The sequence below is a fragment of the Mus musculus genome, chromosome 4, assembly GCF_000001635.26.
Source record: "Mus musculus strain C57BL/6J chromosome 4, GRCm38.p6 C57BL/6J".
NCBI lineage: Eukaryota > Metazoa > Chordata > Mammalia > Rodentia > Muridae > Mus > Mus musculus.
In genome coordinates this window covers 9,604,750-9,627,025 of record NC_000070.6, presented here as the reverse complement: position 1 = coordinate 9,627,025, position 22,276 = coordinate 9,604,750, and the positions used below count along the sequence as shown (strand labels likewise).

Genomic DNA, 22,276 nt, shown 5'->3' with positions numbered 1-22,276 from the left:
TGGGGACTCTTTACAGTTGTAAATAGCAGAGTAGTATCTTTTATTGTTTAATGGGATTCCTTTTGTCCCTGGGGCACCAGTAAAGACAGAAAAGAAGGAAGTGAAGGTGTGTTTGTTGATGTGTCTGTCACTGTGAATCCACAGCAGCCAGAGGCAGCATAAAGGTAGTAACTTAACTCTGCTGATCAGTGGCTTTCATGACCACCTCTATTTCCTGTAGTGCTGTAAACACTAGCCAAGCTCTCCCGCCATCCACCATCTTTGCATTCTTCAGGAGAGGTGATTGTTTGATGCTTTGTTGTTGTTGGACCCTGGCTTGCTTGCTTTCCCTCACAGAATTTCTTCCGAGCCATTGCTTCTTGTCTTTCAGGCCTTTTATAGTATGCTGGTTCTAAACCCAGTCTCCCCCAGTCTCCCCAGCCTGTCTCCCATCCTTCCTCTCCCAGTACCTCGGCTCCCCCTCCCCTGCAGCCATTCCTGTTGCATGCTCTGCGCCTCAAATCCTGCGGCTTTGGATAGGCACTTCACCCGTGCTCTGTTCCCAGTCTGCTTCATCCTGAGGACTGCCTGCTGTATCTCTCTTCCTGCCACTCCTGAGCAAGCTGCGTCTCAGGATTCGCCTTTCTCAGTGCCATTGTCCCTTCTGCTGGGAAAACCAACGGAGGAAGCTCAGGCGACAAGAAACAACACTTCTTAGCAGCATGCAGGCTTCCCTCCTGCCCTGTTGTGACTTTTAGAACCCAATTTTCCTGGTCCTGCTCTTCCTCTGTTTTGGGGTGCTCGGGTGTTTATTTCTTATCTCCCAAGGGCTGGGATCTTTCCTGTCCATTCTCTCCCCTTAGAAACTAAGTAGGATAGTTGTCAGTTAATGGGCTGCCCTGATCTTCTCATTGAAAACATTCCTCCAAAGTCACTGTTGGTAGATTTTTAGATTTTTTTTAATTAATTATTTTTTTCCCCAGAGAAAAAAGTAGGTTAAGGGGATGCCTGTGACCTCTGGATGTTTGCTGCACTTGGATAATTTGTTTCACTTTGATGCCTTTCACCAAATCTAAAGTTTTAAGTGCAACATTCTTTCTTAATGTTTTACCACCCTGGCGGTAGTGCAGCTCGTTTGGGTTCTAGTGAGTTAGTGTGGGGAGTAGATTGATTTTTTTTTCCCCCTACCTTTCATTTTAGTGGGAGTCTAGGCTGCCATGGAAACAATATAGCAATGCAAGTGGACATCCAAGGTCCTAAAGTATAGATGCTATAGTCTCATTCCTTTTATACTTTAAAGGTTAGTGTTACAGAAGTAGGATTGGTATTTCATTCTGAATTAATTAAACTTGTTTGGCAGTGCTGACAGTATTTGTTGCACAGTGATACACTGTTTTTGCCTTAGAAAGTACTGGTTCTTCTGATGCTGTTGTTAGGTCTCCCACAGAGAGCCAGCAGCTAATCACTACTACCCTTTCCTTTTCCCTTTCCCCTCCCCCTTCTCTTGATGGCCTGGCATTCTCAGACTTTCCATCTCCAGAAAGATGATCATAAGACTTCAACTGACTAATAAATGACCATCTCAGATGCGCTATCTCGTTTGATGGACACAGTTGACTACAGTAGAGGTTAAAGATGGAGGATGTGAGCAAGAAAACTAACAGGAGCACATGAACACCTCATTCCAGAAATGGGGTTGTGACTGGAGTGTGGGGAAACAATGGCCATTGTAGTTTGTAGTATGGTAAACCTCAGGTTTGGGGCTCCTGTCTGATACTCCCCAAACTTAGCTGTTGGTTAACCATTTGTAAATTCTTATTCTCCCATGGTAAGAACTCAGTCTCCTACCTGATATAGCCAAGAATTGGATTGGCAGCTTAGAACACCACTTGAGAAAGCCTAACAGTATATGAATATATAAAATAACATTTATGAGAGTGGGAAATAGAAAAAGAAAGCCAATTGACTGAGATGTAAGTACAACCCTGTTGGAAAAGAGTATGTTGAAAGAAGATAGTGTTGATGTTTGTTATCTTACAGGGTTAAAAACTAAAACAACAAACAAAATCCCAAACCCTTTATCATGACTTTGATTTTCTAAGAGTGAAAGTACAAAGCAATTACAAAGTTTTTACAGTAACAAGCATGACTGATGTAATAATGCATTGTTTGCTTATGGAACTTTAAAACATTGAATTTGAAATGATAGAGAAAAGCCATGTGTGCTCAAAGATGAAGATTCTATGGGAATATGTGTGGTTAGCAGTGTGAAGCAGAAGGGAAACAAGGGTCCCAGTCCCCTGCAAATCGCCTGTGGCTTGAGAAGTCTACTGCCTGAGAGAAAGGCCATGGCAGTTGCAAAGCCGTGGAGGTCTAATGCAAATTACGCACAAACATCTTGAAAGTCTAATGTGAATTATGGTGCTGACTGGTTCTCAGGTTAGTTATAATGTGTTCCTCTTAAGACTATAGTTACTGAAGTCCTAAGGCTGTATTTCTGATTGATGTTTACTGGCCTTTAAATGGTAAGCCTAAGCACTTTAATTCGTTTCATAGAATTATCAGTTTAAATTATTTATAGGTACTGAATTTTAATTTCCTCAACATGTCTTCGTAACCTCTTTTTATCTTGTAAATACCAACAGAAGGACCTGGTGGGTTAGCCAAGAGGAAAACTAAGGCTAAAGGTATTATTTTCTGTGTTGTCAAGCAGCCTCTAGTGAGTGAAGTTCATGCTTGATGGCGCATGTTGTTTCTGATGGAGATGCAGCCACAGTTAACAGTACTGCTTTTTGATTTGGGCGCTCTGTGTTATGAAAAGCTTTTAAAAGACTAAATTATAGACTTTTGCTTCTTCTAGCTAGTCTGTAATTTTAATTAATTTCCCTTCCTTGTTACCAGACCTTTCTAACAGCCTGTACATTAAGAGTTTATCAACATAGCTGTCTATGTTTATTGGACTGTGCTTGTTAAATTACATATGCACATTTTCTCATGCTTCCTAAAACCTTTTATGGTCTGATTTTTACAACGGTGAGTCCATCAGCGATTGACTTTATTTCTCCCAAGGCTGTGGGGACGCTTTCCTAAAGCAGAATAAGAGCCAGTGTGCTCTTACACTGAAGGTTAGCTTTATAACCTAGAGCTCTGAATTGTTGATATAGGGTCTGCTGAGTTTGATATTCTAATGCATTACAATTGCTGTACCTGTGTGATAGTATATGTACACTAACATTGTATTATTACAGCCTGTATATCTTTACATGTAAGCACTGGTGCTCTTCAGGGGGATGCATGGAAGACATGCATGCCTTTCTTTCAAAATCTTAGGACAGTTTTGTGTGTGTAAGTACTTGGCGTATTGGTAATTTCTTGTGTGTTAAAATCATTAATATACAAGGCTTTTACTCTGGGATATGCGGGAGTTTTAGTTTTCATTTTCAGTTGTAGGTTGCGAAAACTTAAATTTCTAACTAGTATCTCACCAAAATAATTCCCAAGAAGAAAATCATTTTTTAATCATTTTATTTTTATATAAGCAGTTTTGAACTAAATTGCCAGTAAATTATAATCCTGCCTCATGTTCTGTTGATACAATTTAAGCATTAAGGATATAATTTTAAAAATACAGAACAGAATAAGGCCTGACAGCAGTGAGCAAGTGTCTTACAGTTTGCTTTGCCATTTTCTGTTGCTCTGTGGGCAGCCCTGAGGGGGATGCAGCCTTGCAGATGGTCCTGTCTGAGTTTGAATCAGTATTTTTAGAAGTTTAATGAGTTTTTTGCTAATCGACTTTCAGTAGACCACGTAGAAAGGTACTGTCTTTTGTGAGTACCACATGTCCAGAGTTCACCCTGAAGGTCCTAGTGTTACGTGGATCTTAGACACACTTTGTTAGGGCAGACATCTTTCACATTTTGTTAGATCTTTCGTTTTGTTTGTGGCTGTTTAATCGCTGTCTTATGCAGTGAGAATCTTTTATAATGTCCTGGTGAGAGCAGAAAGTGAAAAGTGAAACTTTTGCTAACTGCCCAGTTAAACTTTATAGAATGTAATGTGAAAACAGTGTTTTATCTGAGATTGGAAGTACCTGGACTTCCCACTTAACTGCTTTCTCGCATCCTAAGAGATGTGGAGGATGTGAGCATTGGCTTGTGTGGCCTTCCAAAAATTACCAGGGAAATGTACTTAAAGAAAAGAGTACTGATTTTATGAAGTTGACATAAGCATAAAAAAATTCATAAAATTGCTATTAAAATGTTACAGAAAACAAAATTAAAAATTTTTATATGGATTTTTTGTGTGTGTGTGTGTGTTGTGAAGAATTAAGTGGTATTTAACTTACCTGTATACCTTTGTTCTGAAGTCCTATAAACATAACGGTTAAGGGCATGACAGAATGTTGAAGCTGAAAGTTTTAAGTTATTGTTTAAAAACAAGTTAAAGTTTGTTTTCATAGTGCCTGTGTTCCTTTACTTATGACATTATAGTTAGGAGTTAACTCTTCACTGCCCTAACGGATGGGCTTACCTTGTTAATGTTGAATGCCAGCCTGTGTTAACACAAGTCAAGCCATATTTTAAGCTGGAAAATAGGATGAAATAGTCTTAGAATTTATTTCATAGCTAATACTTTATAGAGGTTTGTATCTCTTTTTACTCAACGTTTGAACTAGTAGGCTAATGCCTGAAGGAGGGAGTTCCATGCCCGGGTGGGTGGGAACAGGGCAGTGCATCTAACAAGGGCATCTAACATGCCGTGCCATGATTTAAGAGATGTGGTCAGTAAACATTTTTTCCTTTGATTGGAAAACCTGAAAGCTAAAGAACCCATCAAAGAAGAGCTGAAGAAGGAGAGAGGGAAAGCTGTGCCTAGCAAGAATGAAGAGCGAAGGCAGGGGAAGAAGGAGCAGGAGGATAGAGGGAAGGGGAGGAAGAAGCCTGACTCAGACACATCCCAGAAAGCATCCGCTGCAGGGAAGAGAGACAGAGACAAGGAGAAAGCCAGCTCTGACAAGAGTTCCAAGTCTAAGGAAAGCTGGAAGAAGGCCGTAGAGACAAAGGCTGTTTCTAGTAAAGTGGCTGCCAGAGACAAAGACAGGCGAGGAAGAAGCTCCTCTGGGCATGCTCACGTCGCCAAGGAAAATGGCCAGAAGAGAAAGAACTGAAGGCCTGTCAGAAATGACTCACCTTCCTCACTCCAGTTCGCTGCTAAAGGGCAGAGGAAATCTGGGATTGCTCCGACTGGGAAAATGATCCATATTAGCCACTGGATGTGTTTATTGGTGCTCAATAAGTAAATTCTGTGAATCAAGTATACTTTGTCATCTTCTCAGTTTCAAAAAAAAAAAATGAAAGTTTGTGTTATACAATGTAATGACCTGTTTTTATTGCTATGTGCGTAGTGTGAATTGTAATGGTTTTAATCCTTTATTAAATCCTGTATTGAGGTAAGTAAGAAAGAGTCTGGAGAGCATGAGAAGTATTAATGTGCAGCGAGGGACTCAGCCAGGCAGGGTCTTCCCTGCCTCCTCCCTTCCTGCTCCCAGCTTGCCCATGGCAGCCCCAGGCTACTGTCTGTCACCTCCCTCCTCATTTGTTAGGCCTTTGCCCTTTAGGCTCCATCTGTCCAGGTTGAGCTCGTGCCTCACACCTTATCTCCTACCTTCCTGTCCCCTTAGCGGCCTTAGTTGCCCTTCCTCTTCTTACCCAGCTTCCTGTTTTCACACCTTCCTTTCATTACATAAACAATAAGGATAAACCGAGAGCCTGTTCAGCCCACTCCGGACACATCTTTCTGAATTCTATGTATTGTCAAGAATTAAAGAGTTTTATCTAGGAGAACATTTCCAAATGCTTTTATTTATGTTAGCTGTATGGACTGTGAATCATCCAAAGACGTTGGCTTCACTGCGGTACTTGTGTGGTTCACTGTTTTTCAGTGGTGGTTAGCTGGCTTCCATTCTTATGTTTCAGTTGGTGTGGTTAGCTGGCTTATATTCTTATGTTTCAGGTGTGGTTAGCTGGCATATATTCTTATGTTTGTATCATGATTATTTATCATTTCCAGACGACCGCAAATTTGAGATCAAACTTCTTAGCCCATCACAAACAATTAATAAAAGAAATATCATTGAGGGAGACATTTCTACAAATGTGTGCTGGTCTGTGCATGATGCTCTAACTTATCTTTAGGTTACATGTTAATTAAAAAGTCTGACCAGGGTACGGTGGGTGCCTCGGGCCTGTAATCCCAGCACTGAGAGATGGAGGTAGGAGGACCACGAGTTTGAGCTCCTCCTTGGCTACAGATCTCCTTGGCTATAGCCTGTCTGGGCTATGTCAAGATCCTGTCTTGGGCGCCAGCGCGCGCACACACACACACACACACACACACACACACACACACACTCTTTCTCTCTCTCTCACACTCTCTTTCTCTCTCTCTTTCACAAACACACACACACTCTCTCTCTCTCTCTCTTTCACACACACACACACACACACACACACACACACACACACACACACACACACCAATAGTAAAAGTAACTTGATAATAGAATAAAACATTTTATCAAGAAGACTTTAAATTTTAAAAATAACTTTTTAGCTTTTCTATGAAGAGATTTGAAATAGAAATTTTTTTGGCCTAGTTAAAAGGCACTAAAACCAGATATAAGTAAACTTAAATGTAGAACAAACATCTCTCTCTCTCTCTCTTTCTTTCTTTCTTTCTTTCTTTCTTTCTTTCTTTCTTTCTTTCTTCCCTCCCTCCCTCCCTCCCTCCCTCCCTCCCTCCCTCTCTCTCTTTCTTTCTTTCTTTCTTTTCTCTTAAAAGCCAGCAGCTTTTTCTGCTTATAAACAACTAAATCCCAGCTCACTTAAAGGAATCACCAAAGGAGGCTTTTTGTACATATACCAAGATCTCTATTATATTCCTGGCCCAAAGAAATTACACTATGTCATGACTTGATTCTCTGTTGGTTAGTGAGGATATTTTGTTTTGTAATTTTTTTCATGAAATACCAGACCACATACACTAAAACCAGGGGTCTGTGACTGTAGCTTCAGACTGATGGCTTCCGCATTTCAGGTCTGTGATGAGAAGTTCCTCCTAGTTCAATTTCCAAAATCCTGGTCATGCTAATTTGGTCTGTTTTATTCCTTGCAAGATACAACCATGTGGTACGAAAGGAGACTTCGGCAGGCCTCAGAGACATTGCCTTATTTTTCTGGAGGGTTCTGGTGGAGCAAACTCCCTAGGAGAATCTGTTGAACATTCTTTTTAGATTATTGGTTTTTGAAACAGGGATTTGGGGGTGGAGCATGAATGAGTGCCAAAGTGTTTTGGCATTTTCCATTCATAAATGGACGTCTGGGACATCAGAGACCTTCAAGGATAACTGAAAAACAGCAAACCTGCAGGACAGTTTCAGTGTCTTCAAAATGTATTCTGATTTTACTGCGAGATACAGGATTTAATTAAAAAACATTACTTGCAAGAAATTTAATGATGTTTCTCCTACAGGCAATCCCCCCCCCCCCACCTCCCCGCCATAGAAGGACACAACTTTAGTGGAGGCATTTTTATTACGTTTACCTTGGTTTGAAGTTCAGTGGCCAGGGAGTTTAAAGTCTAGAAGTGCTCAGTTCTAGGCAATGAGAGGGCCTTAGGATCAGCACCAGCATAAGAAGGTGAGCATCGCTTGGACTTTGGGAAGATGCTGTAAGCTTCTTTGGATCTAGAGGTACTTTTTCCTCTGAACAGCAGCACTCAGGAATTGAAAGAGAACTCGGGGTCCACAGGCAGTCACAGAAGTGGCTCATAGCACCCAGCAGAAATACTGACCTGTTACTAGGCACTTCACATTTTGGGGAATGTCTGTGAGTGGGGACTGGATTTATTCTCCCTTTCTCTCCTTTCCCCAGCCAGTCTCTCCTTTCTCTCTATGCTACAGATGGTTATACTCGGTCTTTTGGCATTGTCTCACGATCCAGTATCTTAGCATCCAGATTTCAGTTAAAGAGCACAGGTGAGCCGAAAGAGGGAGATAAACCTGCGTGGTGACTGAGGTTGCCCATGCTGTGCCATTCCCAGACATACTCAGGATCATTCATGTGGTAGTTCTAATTCATTGTAACTGCTAGCTGAGGATAATTCTCAGCTAAACACAATCTGTGATTCTTTGTAGCTAGCAAACAAGACTTCCAGGATACATTTGAAAAGGAACAGTAAATTTGCAAGTTTTTGTCACATCTGTAACATTTTTATTTTCTGAGGTAATGCTGTAAAATTTGTAAATAATGACATTGCATTAAATTTATTTAGACCTTGGAGATCCATTACATTTAAGGAGCAGATATCCTTAAAGATTGCTTTCTCAAAATGTTTTCTAGCCTGTCAGCGTTTCTAAGAATCTCTCTTTTCTCATCGTCTGACCTTCAGATGACACTGCCTCAAAGCACTGTATTATCAGCATCTGCTCTCTCCCGTTGGCATTTCCCTGCCTGATCATGTTCCTTGTGAATTTCAGTATGTTTAATGTCACCTCATGTATGGTCAGTGTCTGGAGTCTGACTTCATGCTTGGTATACATGGTCTCATGAGACACACATTAGTAGGTGTAGCTGCTTGTACCACTCTGCAGAGCTGAGTGAATTCTCGAAGTTCACAGGGAACATGCTATGGGCGAACCGCTTTGCTCCCCAGGTGTTCAGCCTCTGTAGCTCCTGTGGGGGATAAGGATCCCCCTTAGGTGTTTCCATTGACGGAATGAAAGGGAATAAACAATAATGATTTATTATCTTATGCTATCTGTAATCCTTTTTCCATATGCTGGGTGTGTTGCCTCTCCTCATCTGCTAATGCCATTTGGAAATGTTCTCAAAATTGATGCCGTGAGTTATTGCAACACAACATATCCATGTTGGCACTTGTAGTTTTTCTCATTTGTTGATAGGTTGTGACACCTGTGTCAGAGTGGCTTCGAGAGCCCATGTAGGCTACACATGTGTGAGCCGTCAACATTCTTGGCTCCTCAGGTTCCTTTACTCCTGAAGAACACTGATGGTAATGGACCCGTGGAATCCCATCGAGGGGCTAAAGAGAGAGGCATGGGAGCCGAGCAATGGTTCATTCTTACTCCTGGGGACATGGTGTGAGCCAAGCGCCTAAGTTCTCAGTCCTTTGTACCGTGCATGCACATGTCTTCATGAAGGGTTCAGCTGAAATCCTATGTTTTCCTGAGCTAAGGGCTAGAGAAAACACTAGCGAATACCACACCTGTGAGGCCTAAGAATGTTCTGGTCTCTGCATCTGTGACTAACACAGAAACAGGATTTGAAAGAGTTGACCTTCAGGGAGCTGCATGTAAGAAAGAAAATCTAAGTTTTATACTCAGAACATTCCACCAAGCAGCTACATGCTTTGTAGGGGCTGTCAATGAAAACATACTCAGTCACAAGAGCCTGCTTCAGCATGACAGTTACTGCGTTACCATGAAATAGTGTTCTTCAGCAAGTTTGGGTATTTGCCATTACGTAGGGCTAGTCTCCTGGATTCTCTTGGTTACGTGGGGAAGTCCATTTCAGTTAGATTACATAGATAGCTCTGATATTTCATACCATTGTGAGGGCCAGGAGAATGAGGTTAGGTGGTTATTCTAGATCTCAGTACTAAACCTTGAGCCTCTTTGCTCATCTCTGGGCCCTTCCTCAATGTTGTCTTGCTTCTCAGACAGTCATGCACTCCTGGTCAGGTGAAACTATATGCATGGGTCTAGGATTGCTGCAGTCGATGAGACATGAGCTGTGAACAGTGTCCACTGTCACAGTGTGGGTGAAGGAACACTGCTTCCCTAGAAGAAGTTCCTCTCCCTCAGGGAGACAGGTAAGGAGCAGCCAGGCAGGGATGCCACATGGTCCACTGCGCTCCAGGCTGGCAGGCTCTGTGTTGGTTTCCAATTCTTTTCTCCTCCTCTCCTTTTATCTGCCCCAGTATAGAGAGTTGAACATGACTGGTCAGAATGGATATTTTACTGTAAGAAGCCATGGGACAGAGATCCCATCCTGACCCTTGACCTGCAGGAATTCTAGACAATGAGAGAACATGGTGGAATGACAATGTAATAATAAGTACAGCCAGGCTTGCTTTATTGTGAGTTTTCAGTTTCTTCCTGGTGTATCTGAAGAGAACATTTCTATCATTAGGAAGCTGAAGGGTAAGTATTATTTGGCAGTTATAGTTTCACACAAACTTTTTTTTTTCAGGGTATTGGGGATTGAATGCAGACCCTACCGATGCTTAAACAAAGGCTATTCCTTAATTCCTTTTGTTCTTATTTTGAGACAGACTCTCACTAAGTTGTCCTGCTGGCTGTCACCTGTACCTCAGGCTGGCCTTGATCTTGCATCTTCCTGATCTAACTTTAACCTTCTGAGATTATAGCCATGCACCACTACACAAGGTTTCATGAAAAATTGGAGAAAAAAAAAATCCTCTGTAGTAAACTGCATTCCCATATCCTGCTTGCCCAAGGATATAACCACAAAAACCAGATTTTTGTTTTTTATTTGGCTTGGTTTTCTTTTCACAGACATCAATTTCTGCAAGAGGTTTTACATTTGTAGGGTCTATTTAAAGCTTTTGCAATTTGTGATAGTGGTGTTTTCTAAATGCTGCAGCAGTATTTCTCACTTGCTGACTCACTCTCACTTGCCCCTTCCCCCCACGCCCCTGGGGAATCTGCAGTGTGTCACTGACTTGATGGGGACTGAGAGATGGGCTGTCAGGTAGACAGTCCCTCCAGTGAAATGCTGTGTGGTAACAAAGGACTGAGGTAGAAAGACAAAGTACAGGCCATGCTCCTGTGGCAGTTCCCTCTGCCGAGAATACCCTCGTGTGGGACCCAGCCCCCTGGCACATTGGCACCTATGGTGTGGCATGTAACTTATCTGGGAGGCTGGGCTCGGTGCCACAGCCGCAGTGCCCAGCTCCTGTTCACCCTTGCTCTCAGTCTGTGATTTGCACAGTACCTGGCCAGTAACCAACAGTCTATAGCCAGTGTTTGCTTGCTGAGTGGGGAATATACACAGTAGATAAGCTGAAAGGTTCTGGGTCTTTTAAGACCTTTGGAAGAGAAACGTTAGCTTTCTAAAAGACAAGCAAAGAAAAACTTGAGTAACTGCAATTTTTAACTGTGCCTATTGCTGTGTGCAAGGGGTGCAGCAGATTTGATTTTTGAATAAATGAAAAATAAATTGGGGCAAAAACCCCACAATTTTACTGGGTCTAAATGATCTGTCTTTACTGAAGGGATGCAGGTTTTTCCCCTTTTGTTCTTGGTGGAAATCAAAGGTGTATTGAGTGCCAGTTACAGATGCACCCTGCTTACTTAGGCCACAGAGCTCATCCATCCTGGGCACTCAGAACTCCCTTAGTCCTGTTCCCATGATGGTAAGGAGAGGACACTGTCCAGTCCTCGTGGAGTCTCCTTTCTGGTCCTGAATTCAGGCTGTTAGAGAGGAGCCTTATTGTCAGAGTCTGTACAGTGGCATGCATTTCCTCTTTCTGAATTTTTGTCTTTCCTGGATCCAGTAAAGGTCCCTTGAATGAAGAGCACACCTATTTTTATCAAGGGGGCAGTATTTGGTCCTGGTGATCTCAGACTCTTGCTTAGTTCTGAGATTATTGGTGTACTAATAAGATATGTACTTACCGACTGTACAGGGCAGGAACGAGAAGAAACTTCAGCATGATCGATCAGCATCTATGTCATTTTGGTGTATTGAGCTCTCGGAATATCTGTCAGGTTTCATGTGCTTGTTAGCCCTTTTCTCAGGATGTATTAATTTGTATTGTTAGGCCATATGCATGTGGAACAGCTGCTTGTCTTGGCATCCATTCTGCAAAAGTGACAATAGCTGGAGGAATCTGGAGGGGGTAAGATCAACTTTCACCTGGTCTCTACACCATAGTATTAGTACACTGAAGGCTAAATAATTTTTAAAGAAGTCTTAAGTTTTACATTTATGTAGCATTTCTATTGTGTTGGGTATGGTTAGCACCTAGAGATGACAGGAAGTGTGCAGGGGACATGCATAGGAGATTATAGACAGTGTCCAGTTTCTAAAAGGGACTTGAACATCTTTGGCTTTTTTATCTTGGAGGCCCTCGATCTAATCCTCTGTGAAAACTGAAGAACAGTGTAATTCTTAGGAAAGGCGATTCATTCTTTCTGGACGGGAGAGACCTAGTATCCTAGGGCATTTCTGTGTTTAAACCCTGTCTGCCTTTCCTGCCCCATTGACTCAGGCTTCTAAGTTTGCTATTCCGTTGCCTGCGGATTGTAGTGCGGCTCAGGGCCCTGCCCTTCTGCCCTTTAGAAGTCTATTGAGATCCAGTTGCTAAGCCCTTTTGTTTAGGTTGTCCTCTTGACGCAGCTTCTCCGTAACATCTGTGCCACCTAGTGAGTAAGCTGTGTGGCTTCTGCTCCTGGGCTTTATTTAGCTTGCTCCTTCTGGAAGGCTTGTACCGCACATGCTCAGCCACCATGGAAGAGTTCCTTACATTAGCAGCTGATGGATACTTGTTTGATGAACTGCTTGATGTAAATGAATATGTAAATAAATAACACATTTATGAAGTGTGAAGCTGTTATGTTTATGGAGGTAGATTATACCATTTTGTTCTCATTCTGGTGGGTATGGCTGGATAGCCTTGAATCCTGTAAAGCTTATCATTCATGGGCCCAAGAGAATTGTGCTCAGTGTCAAGGATACTGTGAATGGCTTAAATCCTGGCTTCATTTATATTTGGTAGTTTCTTGCATTTTTAATTAAAATGAAAGAAACAGATATTTATAAATGTAAATTTTAAAAAGCCTTCTAACTTCTGTAATGAATCTACAGAACAAAAACCAAGATGTTGTAAGAAAAAGTTTTACATTTGATCCCACTATTGTCATTGCCTGATGACATTTGAACCTCAGCAGTGTCAGTAAGCAGCTGCAGTGGAGTGCAACATGGCAGGAAGAGTCCCTCAGAAGTCTGGGGCAGCCAGGCAGTGGCCCCTTTGCTTCTGAATAGCTCATCTGGAAGAGGCTTGCCTTTGCCTCTGGGAGCTGAGTCGTTGTCTGAGGCTGTAGGGGCTGAGAGCAAGCCAGCTTGCAACTGCTCTACCAATTAAGTTAGATGGTAGAAAGAGAGACAAAGACAGAGAGACAGAGACAGACAGAGAGAGAGACAGACAGACAGAGACACACACACACACACACACACACACACACACACACACACACACACAGAGAGAGAGACAGAGAGAGAGACAGAGAGAGAGAGAAAAAAAAAAACTCAAGCTAGTGTGAATCTGGATATAGCCTGGACGTAGCGCTGAGCAGCTGTCTGTAAGTGTGTCATTTGACTGATAGTTTGGGTGGAAATGAAGCTGTGCAGTATTGTCTTTTGTGATATTTTCCATGTTTTTTATTCTTTGGATTATAATGATAAATGATTCCCAGTTGTGTTACAGAAAGCTGCCTCTTTGTGTATTGTGTCTGAAAACTTAAACTGGTACCCTTTGATTTCATTGTATGCATCCACAGGGACTAGACCACAAATGGATTACATTTTATAATGTAACTTTAAATATTCATTTCAAGTTCCAGCCCTAACCCTTTGTCATGTGTACTTCTCAATAAATGAATCAAGCTTTAACACAAACAAACAACAAAAAACCTCTTTCCTCTTAGTCTGAATTGGTCACATGTGTTATTTATGTCGGTTTTGTATAACAGGAGTTACTACTGTACAGGGATGGCCAGGGCTTCTCCGAGGGTTATTAAAGCTATTTCAGTGTGGCTTCCTTTGTTAAAAGTTTGTAGGGGCCCAGTAAAGGAGATGCATAAATATGGTTTTCACTGCTTTGAAATTTATAATAAAATTTATTTGTGCAAATGTCCCCTCTGGATATAGCACTGAATAGCTGTTTGAAAGTATGTCATTTGACTGATGGTTTGGGTGGAAATGAAGCTGGTTAGCATTTTCTTTTCATACATTTTTCCATTCTTTTTATCCTTTGGATTGTAAAGGTAAATGACTCCCAGTTGAGTTACAGAAAGCTAGCTCTTTGTGTATTGTGTCTGAAGACTTAGACTGGTACCTTTTAAATACATCATTTCTTCCTTTTTCAAATGAAATGGACTTTTCTAGGTTTGGTAAGAATGGAGTTTCTGGCACTTGCATCTGCCATTGGATGGGACTATTGTTGAAAACACTTTAAATGCAGACCAGTTTGAAAGCCAGTTGAGTGTATGTTAGTGAAGGGTGATGTTGTAGCCTTCCATTCACACTGAGACACTTCTGAGAATATAGTTACTGTTGCTTGACATCAGGCACATACTGATACCACCTGGGGAAAACTAGACACATTATAGAGAAATCGTGGATACAGTCAAATCTCTTGAAAACAGTAGCAGCAGGATTGTTGCATTCTTCTTAGGAATCCCTTGTAAACTGTAAGAGCAAGATTGTTGCAGTCCTTGTTTCTCCACTGACATCCCTGTGCCAACCAGGCATATCTAAGGCTCTTTGACCCTGCAGTGAGCCTCTTTGTAGTGGACTGGCAGAGTGGGCCCCACTGCATGCCCTCGCCCTGAAGTAGGCATTTCTGTAGCAATTGCTTTGGCCAACTGTCGACTGACATACTGAATGCAGAGACAAAGCACATGAGTCCATGGAATCCTAAGCCTCTCCTGATTGACTGAGCACAACTCACCTACTGCCAGTCAAGAGGTAAAAGGGCGGGCTACATCAGTGAGAAAGAGCTTTGTCGTTTTCATGCTGTATTTCAAGTAGATGTGAGGCACTGTAAGGATTTCCAACCCTACTCACACTCTGAGCAAGTGAACTAGTTTGAAATCTCTTTTATAGTTAGATTACACTGATGTGTAGAACAAAGCGGTGTGTGGTGGTGGTGTGTACAGGGAGTGTTGAAATTGAGGAAATAGAAGATTGCCAAGCCAGCCTGTTGCTTTTGCAGTCTCTGTAAGAGTACAGAAGTAACCTCTGGCAGAAACAAGAATAAGAGACCAGACAAAGAATAAAGTAAAATGCTTGAGTTGACATAAGGGGAGTGTGGGCATTAACTGTACAGTGGTACCTACAGTCTACAGAATGTGAGAGCTGGCTTGACCTTTTCTCCAAGGGCCACTGTGCCCATCTTCCCAGATGCCACCCTCGTCCAGCTCTCAGTGAGGGCAAAGAAGCTCAGACTCAGCAAACAGAATTGGACTCTTAGTCCTGCCTTGGTTTCCTGAACAGCTGTATTAAGGATTTATCTAATGTTCCCTTCCACATGCAACACATCACAGCACTACCTTAGTGTTTATGTGGCTCATGTTAACTTGCTTCCTGCCTTATTTTTTATTACCGTTTGTTTTGTTTTGTTTTTGAGGCGGGCTTCTCTGTGTAGCCCTTCCTGTCCAGGGATTGCTCTGTAGCCCAGGCTAGCCTTAAACTCATAGAAATCCACCTGCCTCTGCCTCCCTCGTGCTGGGATTTCAGGTATGCCCCTCCCCCAGCTCAGCTTTCCTTACTTTTAAACAGATTTTTTTGGATACCTTTTAGCTCTAGAAAAATAATATGGTTGCTTACAGGTGGTACTTTGTGAAACTTGTACTGCGTTACATATGATTTATTGAAAACTCTGGTATTCCCTAATCAAACATTACACATGAAAAGTGAACTCAGGTCTGGAGTGTGCACAGCCCAGCTTATGAGTGTCATATGGTCCCTTCTGCTGGGCACTGAGCTCTGGCTTACAAGGTCCTTAAACAAGACAGGAGTCTGGACTCCCACGCATCTTCTTTTGGCAAGGCTAGACATGGTTAGTCTATGTTGTGAATATTTATCAATCCCTTTTAAAAAGTTTTAAGTACACGGAAGACCCTCATGAGATGAAAGACCCTTTCCTCGGTCTTAAACACAGTACTGGGAAGCCCGAGCGTCCTGTCCCACCAATCACATGTTTGAAAGTTACTTTTTCTGATTTAAAGTATAAAGGTGATTTTTAAAGAAGTCTTAGTTAACACTGTGAATAAAAAATGCAGGCCTTAAAGAAAGATCTCCTTCTGAGAGGACATTTCCACCGGAGGAGGAGGCAGAGACTCACGCTGAGCTGGAGGAGCAGGCCCCTGAGGGGGCAGGTAAGTGTCACTGAACACTCTGCAGGGCTGCTTGGTCTGCAGGTATCTTTTCAGTTACCACTCATGTCTCACCCCATTGTTCACATCATTTATAAAACGAGCTGCCGTTTGTTCTCTTCTGGGATTATAATAAATACTCTTGTAGTGAAGATGTGTCTAGGGTTATTTTAATAAAAATTCCAAGGCACAGGTTATTGTTGTCCGTTGCCCATGACCATGCAGTTGGGAACGACAGAAGCCAAATGCGTCCTGACTTTAACTCCAGCACTCTTGCCTTATTATATCCAAAGTAGGAACAGGCGCAGACTGTACACAGCCTGTTTGCTGTCTGCCCCATGCACGATTCCACCAGGAATGAAGAGCTAAGCATCCCCTGTCCTCTTCCCATCTGTGCCCAAAGCAATAGCCTCTGTTGACGTCCTTGTTTTAGGTAAGCACTTCCTGCCAGAAGACACCAGAGACAGAAAGAAATGCTTCCGTAGATCAGTTCATATTCTTTCCACAAAGGGACTTTGACTCATAGATTGGGTATGCTGACGTATTTTAACAAATTGGCACATAAAAATATAATCTATCACCATTATTTTCTGATTGTGGCATAGTAATTTATAGAATATTAGCTTCTGTACTTTGTCGCAATAATTAAGAAAATTGGTTTCACTGCGCCACCTATTGGAAGTGCTGGATATGACACTTTATTGGAAACAATACATGGCCCCAAGTTGTGCTGGTGAATACTATTTGATTTTCTTTGCTTCATTCCTTTAAGGAATAGTATATTAGTCTGAGTTTTATTATGTGTTTATTTCTGAATTTCAGGAGAACTTACTGTATCCCTCCTATGACTGTGGAATTAGTGTAAGCCTCCAGAATCCACAATACTTTTTAAAAAGTTTTTTTTAAATATTTGAATTTAACACATAATATTTTACTTTTTAGCAAATAAATTTGTAGTTAAAAAATCAGTTCTTGAGCAAGTATTGGGTCTTAGATGTGCCACATGCCATATTCTTCCCTTTGGTTATTAGAATCATTCATATTCTTTGCAAATGATCGCTTACTCCAGTGAACTGTTAGCCTCCATTCTTTTTAACCTCTTGGCAATGTCCCTTCCAGGTTACATTCTGCTCTCTCAGCTGTTCTCTTGTTGACACGTCAGTTCTTCTTTTCCTTCTCTGCCTTCCTTCGTTTGTTTGACTATCACAGCTACTTATTATCTCTCATAAAATGCAGTAAAATGAAGCCCTCGGTGCCCTCCTAACACCACCTCCCCCGACTTCGCCTCTTCACTGTCGTGACCACACTTGACAGAACGCACTGTGCAGCGTTGCCTTTTTTTACTTTATTTTCTGTTCATTCTTTAACATGTTGTAGCCCAGCTTCTGGCTCTGTCCCATCTTCGAGGGAGAAAAAAGTCATGGATAGAGTCAGAAATGAAGTGGCAGGGAGTGCTTACCTAGTTCAAAACAGGCACTGGTAACAGATGAGTCTGGAAAAGTGTGGAGGACCTCATTTGTAGTTCTCAATCCATGGTGGCATCAGAGTCAGTAAGGAGCCAAGTGTAGGAGCAGAGCATCCCCACGACTTGGCTAGAGACCTTCATGTATCTCATAGGAGCAGAGCATCCCCATGCTTTGGCTAGAGACCTTCCTGTATCCCATAGGAGCAGAGCATCCCCAGGCCTTAGCTAGAAACCTTCCAATGATGCCCTGGATGCTTTCTCAGCATTAGTGAAATGGCCCGGTGAGGAGGCTGGCACAAACACTGGGAGACTGAAGGAAGAGCAGAGATTACGGACCTGTATATAATTACATCAGGGCATCAACATGAATGACTAGCGAAGCAGATATAGAAAATCTTTATGCTTTCGGAAGGTTTTAGTAAGTGACTAGCATAGAGTGTTAAACCCTCCCCCTGTCTCAACTTTGAATTTGTTCGGTCTGTCACGGGAGAGCTGTGCTTTGTAGCTACCACCATTGGCATTATCCTGTACGAGCCACTGGTGCTGCCAGGATTAAGTCCAGCACTGTCACCCACCAGCCTGCAAGTGTTGTTGTAGAAACAGCTTGCTGTGTAATGTTGGGGTGTATCTTATAATCAGGTAAGTGCTACGGTGCTGTGGCAATGTCATCATTAGTGGCCACTTTATAAGTCATTATTGTGTGAGTCTGGGGATCTGGCTTTCAGACACATTGTTGAGAGCTGCAAATGAGGTCCTCCACACTTCTCCAGACTTGTTCTGAAGCTGGTACAGAGTTCGTTATCATCACGTAAGCTTCATTTTTGTGTGGCCCGGCCCTACTCACTAGGATTCTCGCGCTTCCAAGAGTGACCTATTCCAGTCAGGAGGTCAGAGGTGGTCACATTGTTTAGTGTGTATTAAATTTGGTCTTTTTCAGTACCCCTGTTTATGAAAAGTTTGCTTCTAACATGAATGGAAATTTTATTAGTTAAAAGTTGACAGCATTTTCTCTATGACTATTTCTTTTTTTAAAAAAAGATTTATTTATTTTATGTATGTGAGTACACTGTAGTTGTCTTTAGACACACCAGAAGAGGACGTCAGACCTCATTACAGATGGTTGTGAGCTACCATGTGGTTGCTGGGAATTAAACTCAGGACCTCTGGAAGAGCAGCCAGTGCTCTTAACCTCTGAGCCATCTCTCCAGCCCCTCTATGACTATTTCTTAAAGGAAAACCTTACGCCTAAATTAGTTTCTTTAAAAGTCTTTTGGAAAGTTTCTTAATGTTTAAACCTACTGAACAAATAAGGCGAATTTTAAGTATTACGTTTCCTGATGTAGGGGAGTGAATAGCATGTGAACAGGAAAATACAGAGCCTCTCAGACAAATGTAGTCATTGCAGTATGTGTGTCCATGCCATATTTAAGTGTTGGAATTTCCTATTAACACTTCAGCATTGTTTGTTTGTTTGTTTGTTTGTTTATTTATGATTTGTAATTATTTTAGACATCCAGAATGTTGAAGATGAAGTAAAGGAACAAATTCAGTCCCTTCTTCAGGAATCAGTACACACAGACCATGGTATGAATTCAGTTCTGTTTTACACAAGTTTCTAAAATAGCTGGGTTTCTATAACTACATTCCAAGCAACTATAGCCTATTACTTCTAGGGGGAACACTGGGTATACTTTTCAAAATCCCCCCTCACTGTGACGGAGTTTTATGGACACTTTTAATTTAAATATCATATAAATAAATGTACATAAAAAAGTCCTGGATTTTATCAGGAATAAATGGAGAGTCAGAGTGGAGTGACCAACACAGGCCAGCGGCTTCTGGCTGCTTGTCTTAGAGTGGTCCTCTATCTTTGGGAGCCATCATGTATGCCTGTGTGCATCAGAGAGACCGAATTTAAAGTCAGCATGGCTCATGAAAGTCAGTTCTACAAGGATGGGGGTGCAGAAGAGTGGAAAGTCCAGCAGGTTCTTGTCGCACTGGCTCAGGGGCTAAGGCACACGTGATGAACAGCTAACCAGAGGAAAGAATCCATCCTCAAGCCAAGTTCCCTGCCTCACTGTCTTGGTTCTGTGTTATGTCCTTAGAGAGATTTTCTGCATAGATGGTTACACAGGTGGCCTGTGGCTTCAGACATCATTTAAGTGTTGTTACTCCTGTACATGTCACCAGTGACTCTTTAGAAGTTTTAATATACCCAGTTACAGCTCCATTTGGGGATGCTGTGGGTGACTCGGACTGCAGCTGTGCCTAGCACAGGCTTTCCTTCCCATGCTGTCTCTCAGCTCCTCGTTAGCCCTGCCCCATGCCAGTTGCTCTCACTTGAGCTTTTTATACGCTCGCTCGTTAATGACTTTGCCAGGTCTGTAGTGGCTCAAGGTTAAACTCCATGCGCTTTCTATGGTTTCTTTGCTCTTCTAGCTGCAAGTCCTGTCCAAGTTGCTCTTACATTCTGACTCTTGTTTCCAAACTGTGTCTGTTACTGCTTGTCATGGCCCTGCAGTGGCATTTGTCTAGGTGTGTTTCTCTTTTCTCTTCTCTATGCTGTGTCGGCTGTGGCTTTATTGGTTAGGCGTTTTCACACAGTCTCTCATAATAATTTCATCTTATCTGACCAGGGGCCTTTGCATCTGCTGTGTCATCTGCTTGGGTGTTTCTCATTCCTACCTCATCTTCACACCTCATCAGCTGAGCTTGGCCTCCTTGGGCTCCTTGTCACACAGCTTATTGCTGTACTGCATCTGCCATGTAGTAGCAGTGTGGCTTGAGCACAGTCGCTCCTGTTTTAGAGTTGTGTAGCAGCACTGGGGAAATGCAGTAGCACAGAGGGCTGGCAGTGCCTAGTGGAGTGAGTCCAGGATGTGATTTCTTTTCCTCACACGTGGCTGACACTGTCAACAGTAGGCTCAAAGCCACTGGACAGTGCTTTCATGGTTTCTCTCCAGGGAACAGTGACACGTCTATTGAACAGCAGTGCTGACAGGTAGTGATGAGCTTTTCTAGATGGGGTGAGGGGAGAAGGGAAGAGCGCTGCACTCAGTAGAGTCCCACCGTTCCCAGCAGTTGCACTTGGTGGGCAGTTTGCTGAGCAGCAGATCTGAAAGGAGGAGAGACTCCAGAGCAGCTGGTGATGAGAGATGGGAAGCAGACCCTGTGCCTCCTCCTGCAGCTCTCTGAGAACCCTTGCAATCTGCAAAAACAAAAACACTACTGAACCCTGCCCTATCGCTGAACCCCGCCCTCATCTCTATCATATACTGCGGCTGTAATGTGTTCTGTTAGAAGTACAATAACAAAATGAGCACCATTTTCCTCAACATGAAGATTTTATAGCTATCTCAAATCAACCTCTCTCGCTCTCTCGCTCTCTCGCTCTCTTTCCTTCCCTTCTTCCCTCCCTCACTTTCTGTCTTCCTTCCTTTTTTCTTTTTAAAAAAAAAATCAATTATAAAAACCCAGTATGGATATTTTTTTTGGTATAGTCAATATCACTGTTCTTGTGCTTTCGTGCCATTATTAAGTAGAGGTTCTTGTACCATAAATACGGTAAGTGCCATTAAATCTGATGACACATGGCTGCTAGATATCAAATAGGCAGGCTGTTGATACAGTGCTGATGAGCCTGGACCAGAGGGTGACTCACATCCCTAGTGTGATGGAGTGAGATGAAGAGGGATTTCATAAGTAGGAGTTGAAAACATATTTCAAAACTTATGACCTGTTTATTCCTGGTATTTTAAGGTCTCATATTATGGTTAGCTTCAGAGAAGTGAAACTGCAAAAAGCAGAACTCGAGATAAGGGGCAACTTCTATGAAAGTATCTACAAAAATCAGTCAGTATGACTCAGTGAAACCGAGCACTACCATGCTATTCTATACAGAATAACTAGAGGACTTCTTGTGATCATGGGGGTGATTCAATAGCAGTAGAAAGAATCCTATTATTCCTATAGTAATTGTAGTGGTAATGACCACAGGGAGATACTTCTCATGGGCCAGGCATATTTCTAACTATTTTCATCCTTTTATCGATGGCTATGAATAGATCATTATTATTCCAATTTTATGGAAGGGAATCTCAAGCATGGCATAGGTAATTTGTCTACACTCAGACAGCTGGTGTAAAAAGCCTAAATAAATCTGCCAGAAGCCATGTCATTGTGAGGTAATTTTAGGGCAAGATTTCAGTCCAAGGTATATTAAAATGGAATGAAGTAACAGACTCACTCAGTATATCCTAAAAAATAAAAAATAAAAAAATCAGCAATTAACTTTACATATCTGCTGACTAAAATGCTAAGCCTAGGTTGGCTTGAATGTACAATGTGAGGTGTAGCAATGTGACTGAGAACACAGCCAGTTGCTCTCCACATTAAAGCACTTGTAGTTGCTACTTGGAATTTGATAGTTCTCAATAAAAGTTCTCGATATAACCTGATGTGTGTATTAATAATCATAAATGACTTATCTGTTCATCATATTTAGGAGACCTCTATTGGCTCGTCAGGCTCCTCCCTGCTCAGTATTCAGTGTGAGCAGCACGGTGAGATGCCTGTCCTCCAGGAGGTCACATTGTAATAAGAAGTGACTTTCAGGCAGACTGGCACTGGCC

At 42.1% G+C, this 22,276-nt stretch overlaps 1 protein-coding gene across 16 annotated transcripts in view; it reads left to right on the top strand.

Moving 5' to 3' along the window:
- Asph (aspartate-beta-hydroxylase) overlaps positions 1–22,276 on the top strand; it is a 220,260-nt gene that overhangs the window by 42,319 nt on the left and 155,665 nt on the right. For 9 of the 16 annotated variants that reach the window (NM_001290367.1, NM_001177849.1, NM_023066.3 and 6 more), the window contains 2 exons: positions 16,088–16,183; positions 19,155–19,229. The exons of 1 other annotated variant lie outside the window; for it this stretch is intronic. In NM_001290367.1, coding sequence (NP_001277296.1) covers positions 16,088–16,183; positions 19,155–19,229 — 171 coding nt within the window. Of the gene's footprint in view, positions 1–2,624; positions 2,667–4,799; positions 6,128–16,087; positions 16,184–19,154; positions 19,230–22,276 lie in introns of those variants that run through there. 6 more of the 16 variants (NM_001177855.1, NM_133723.2, XM_017320342.1 and 3 more) reach the window with 4 other exon arrangements.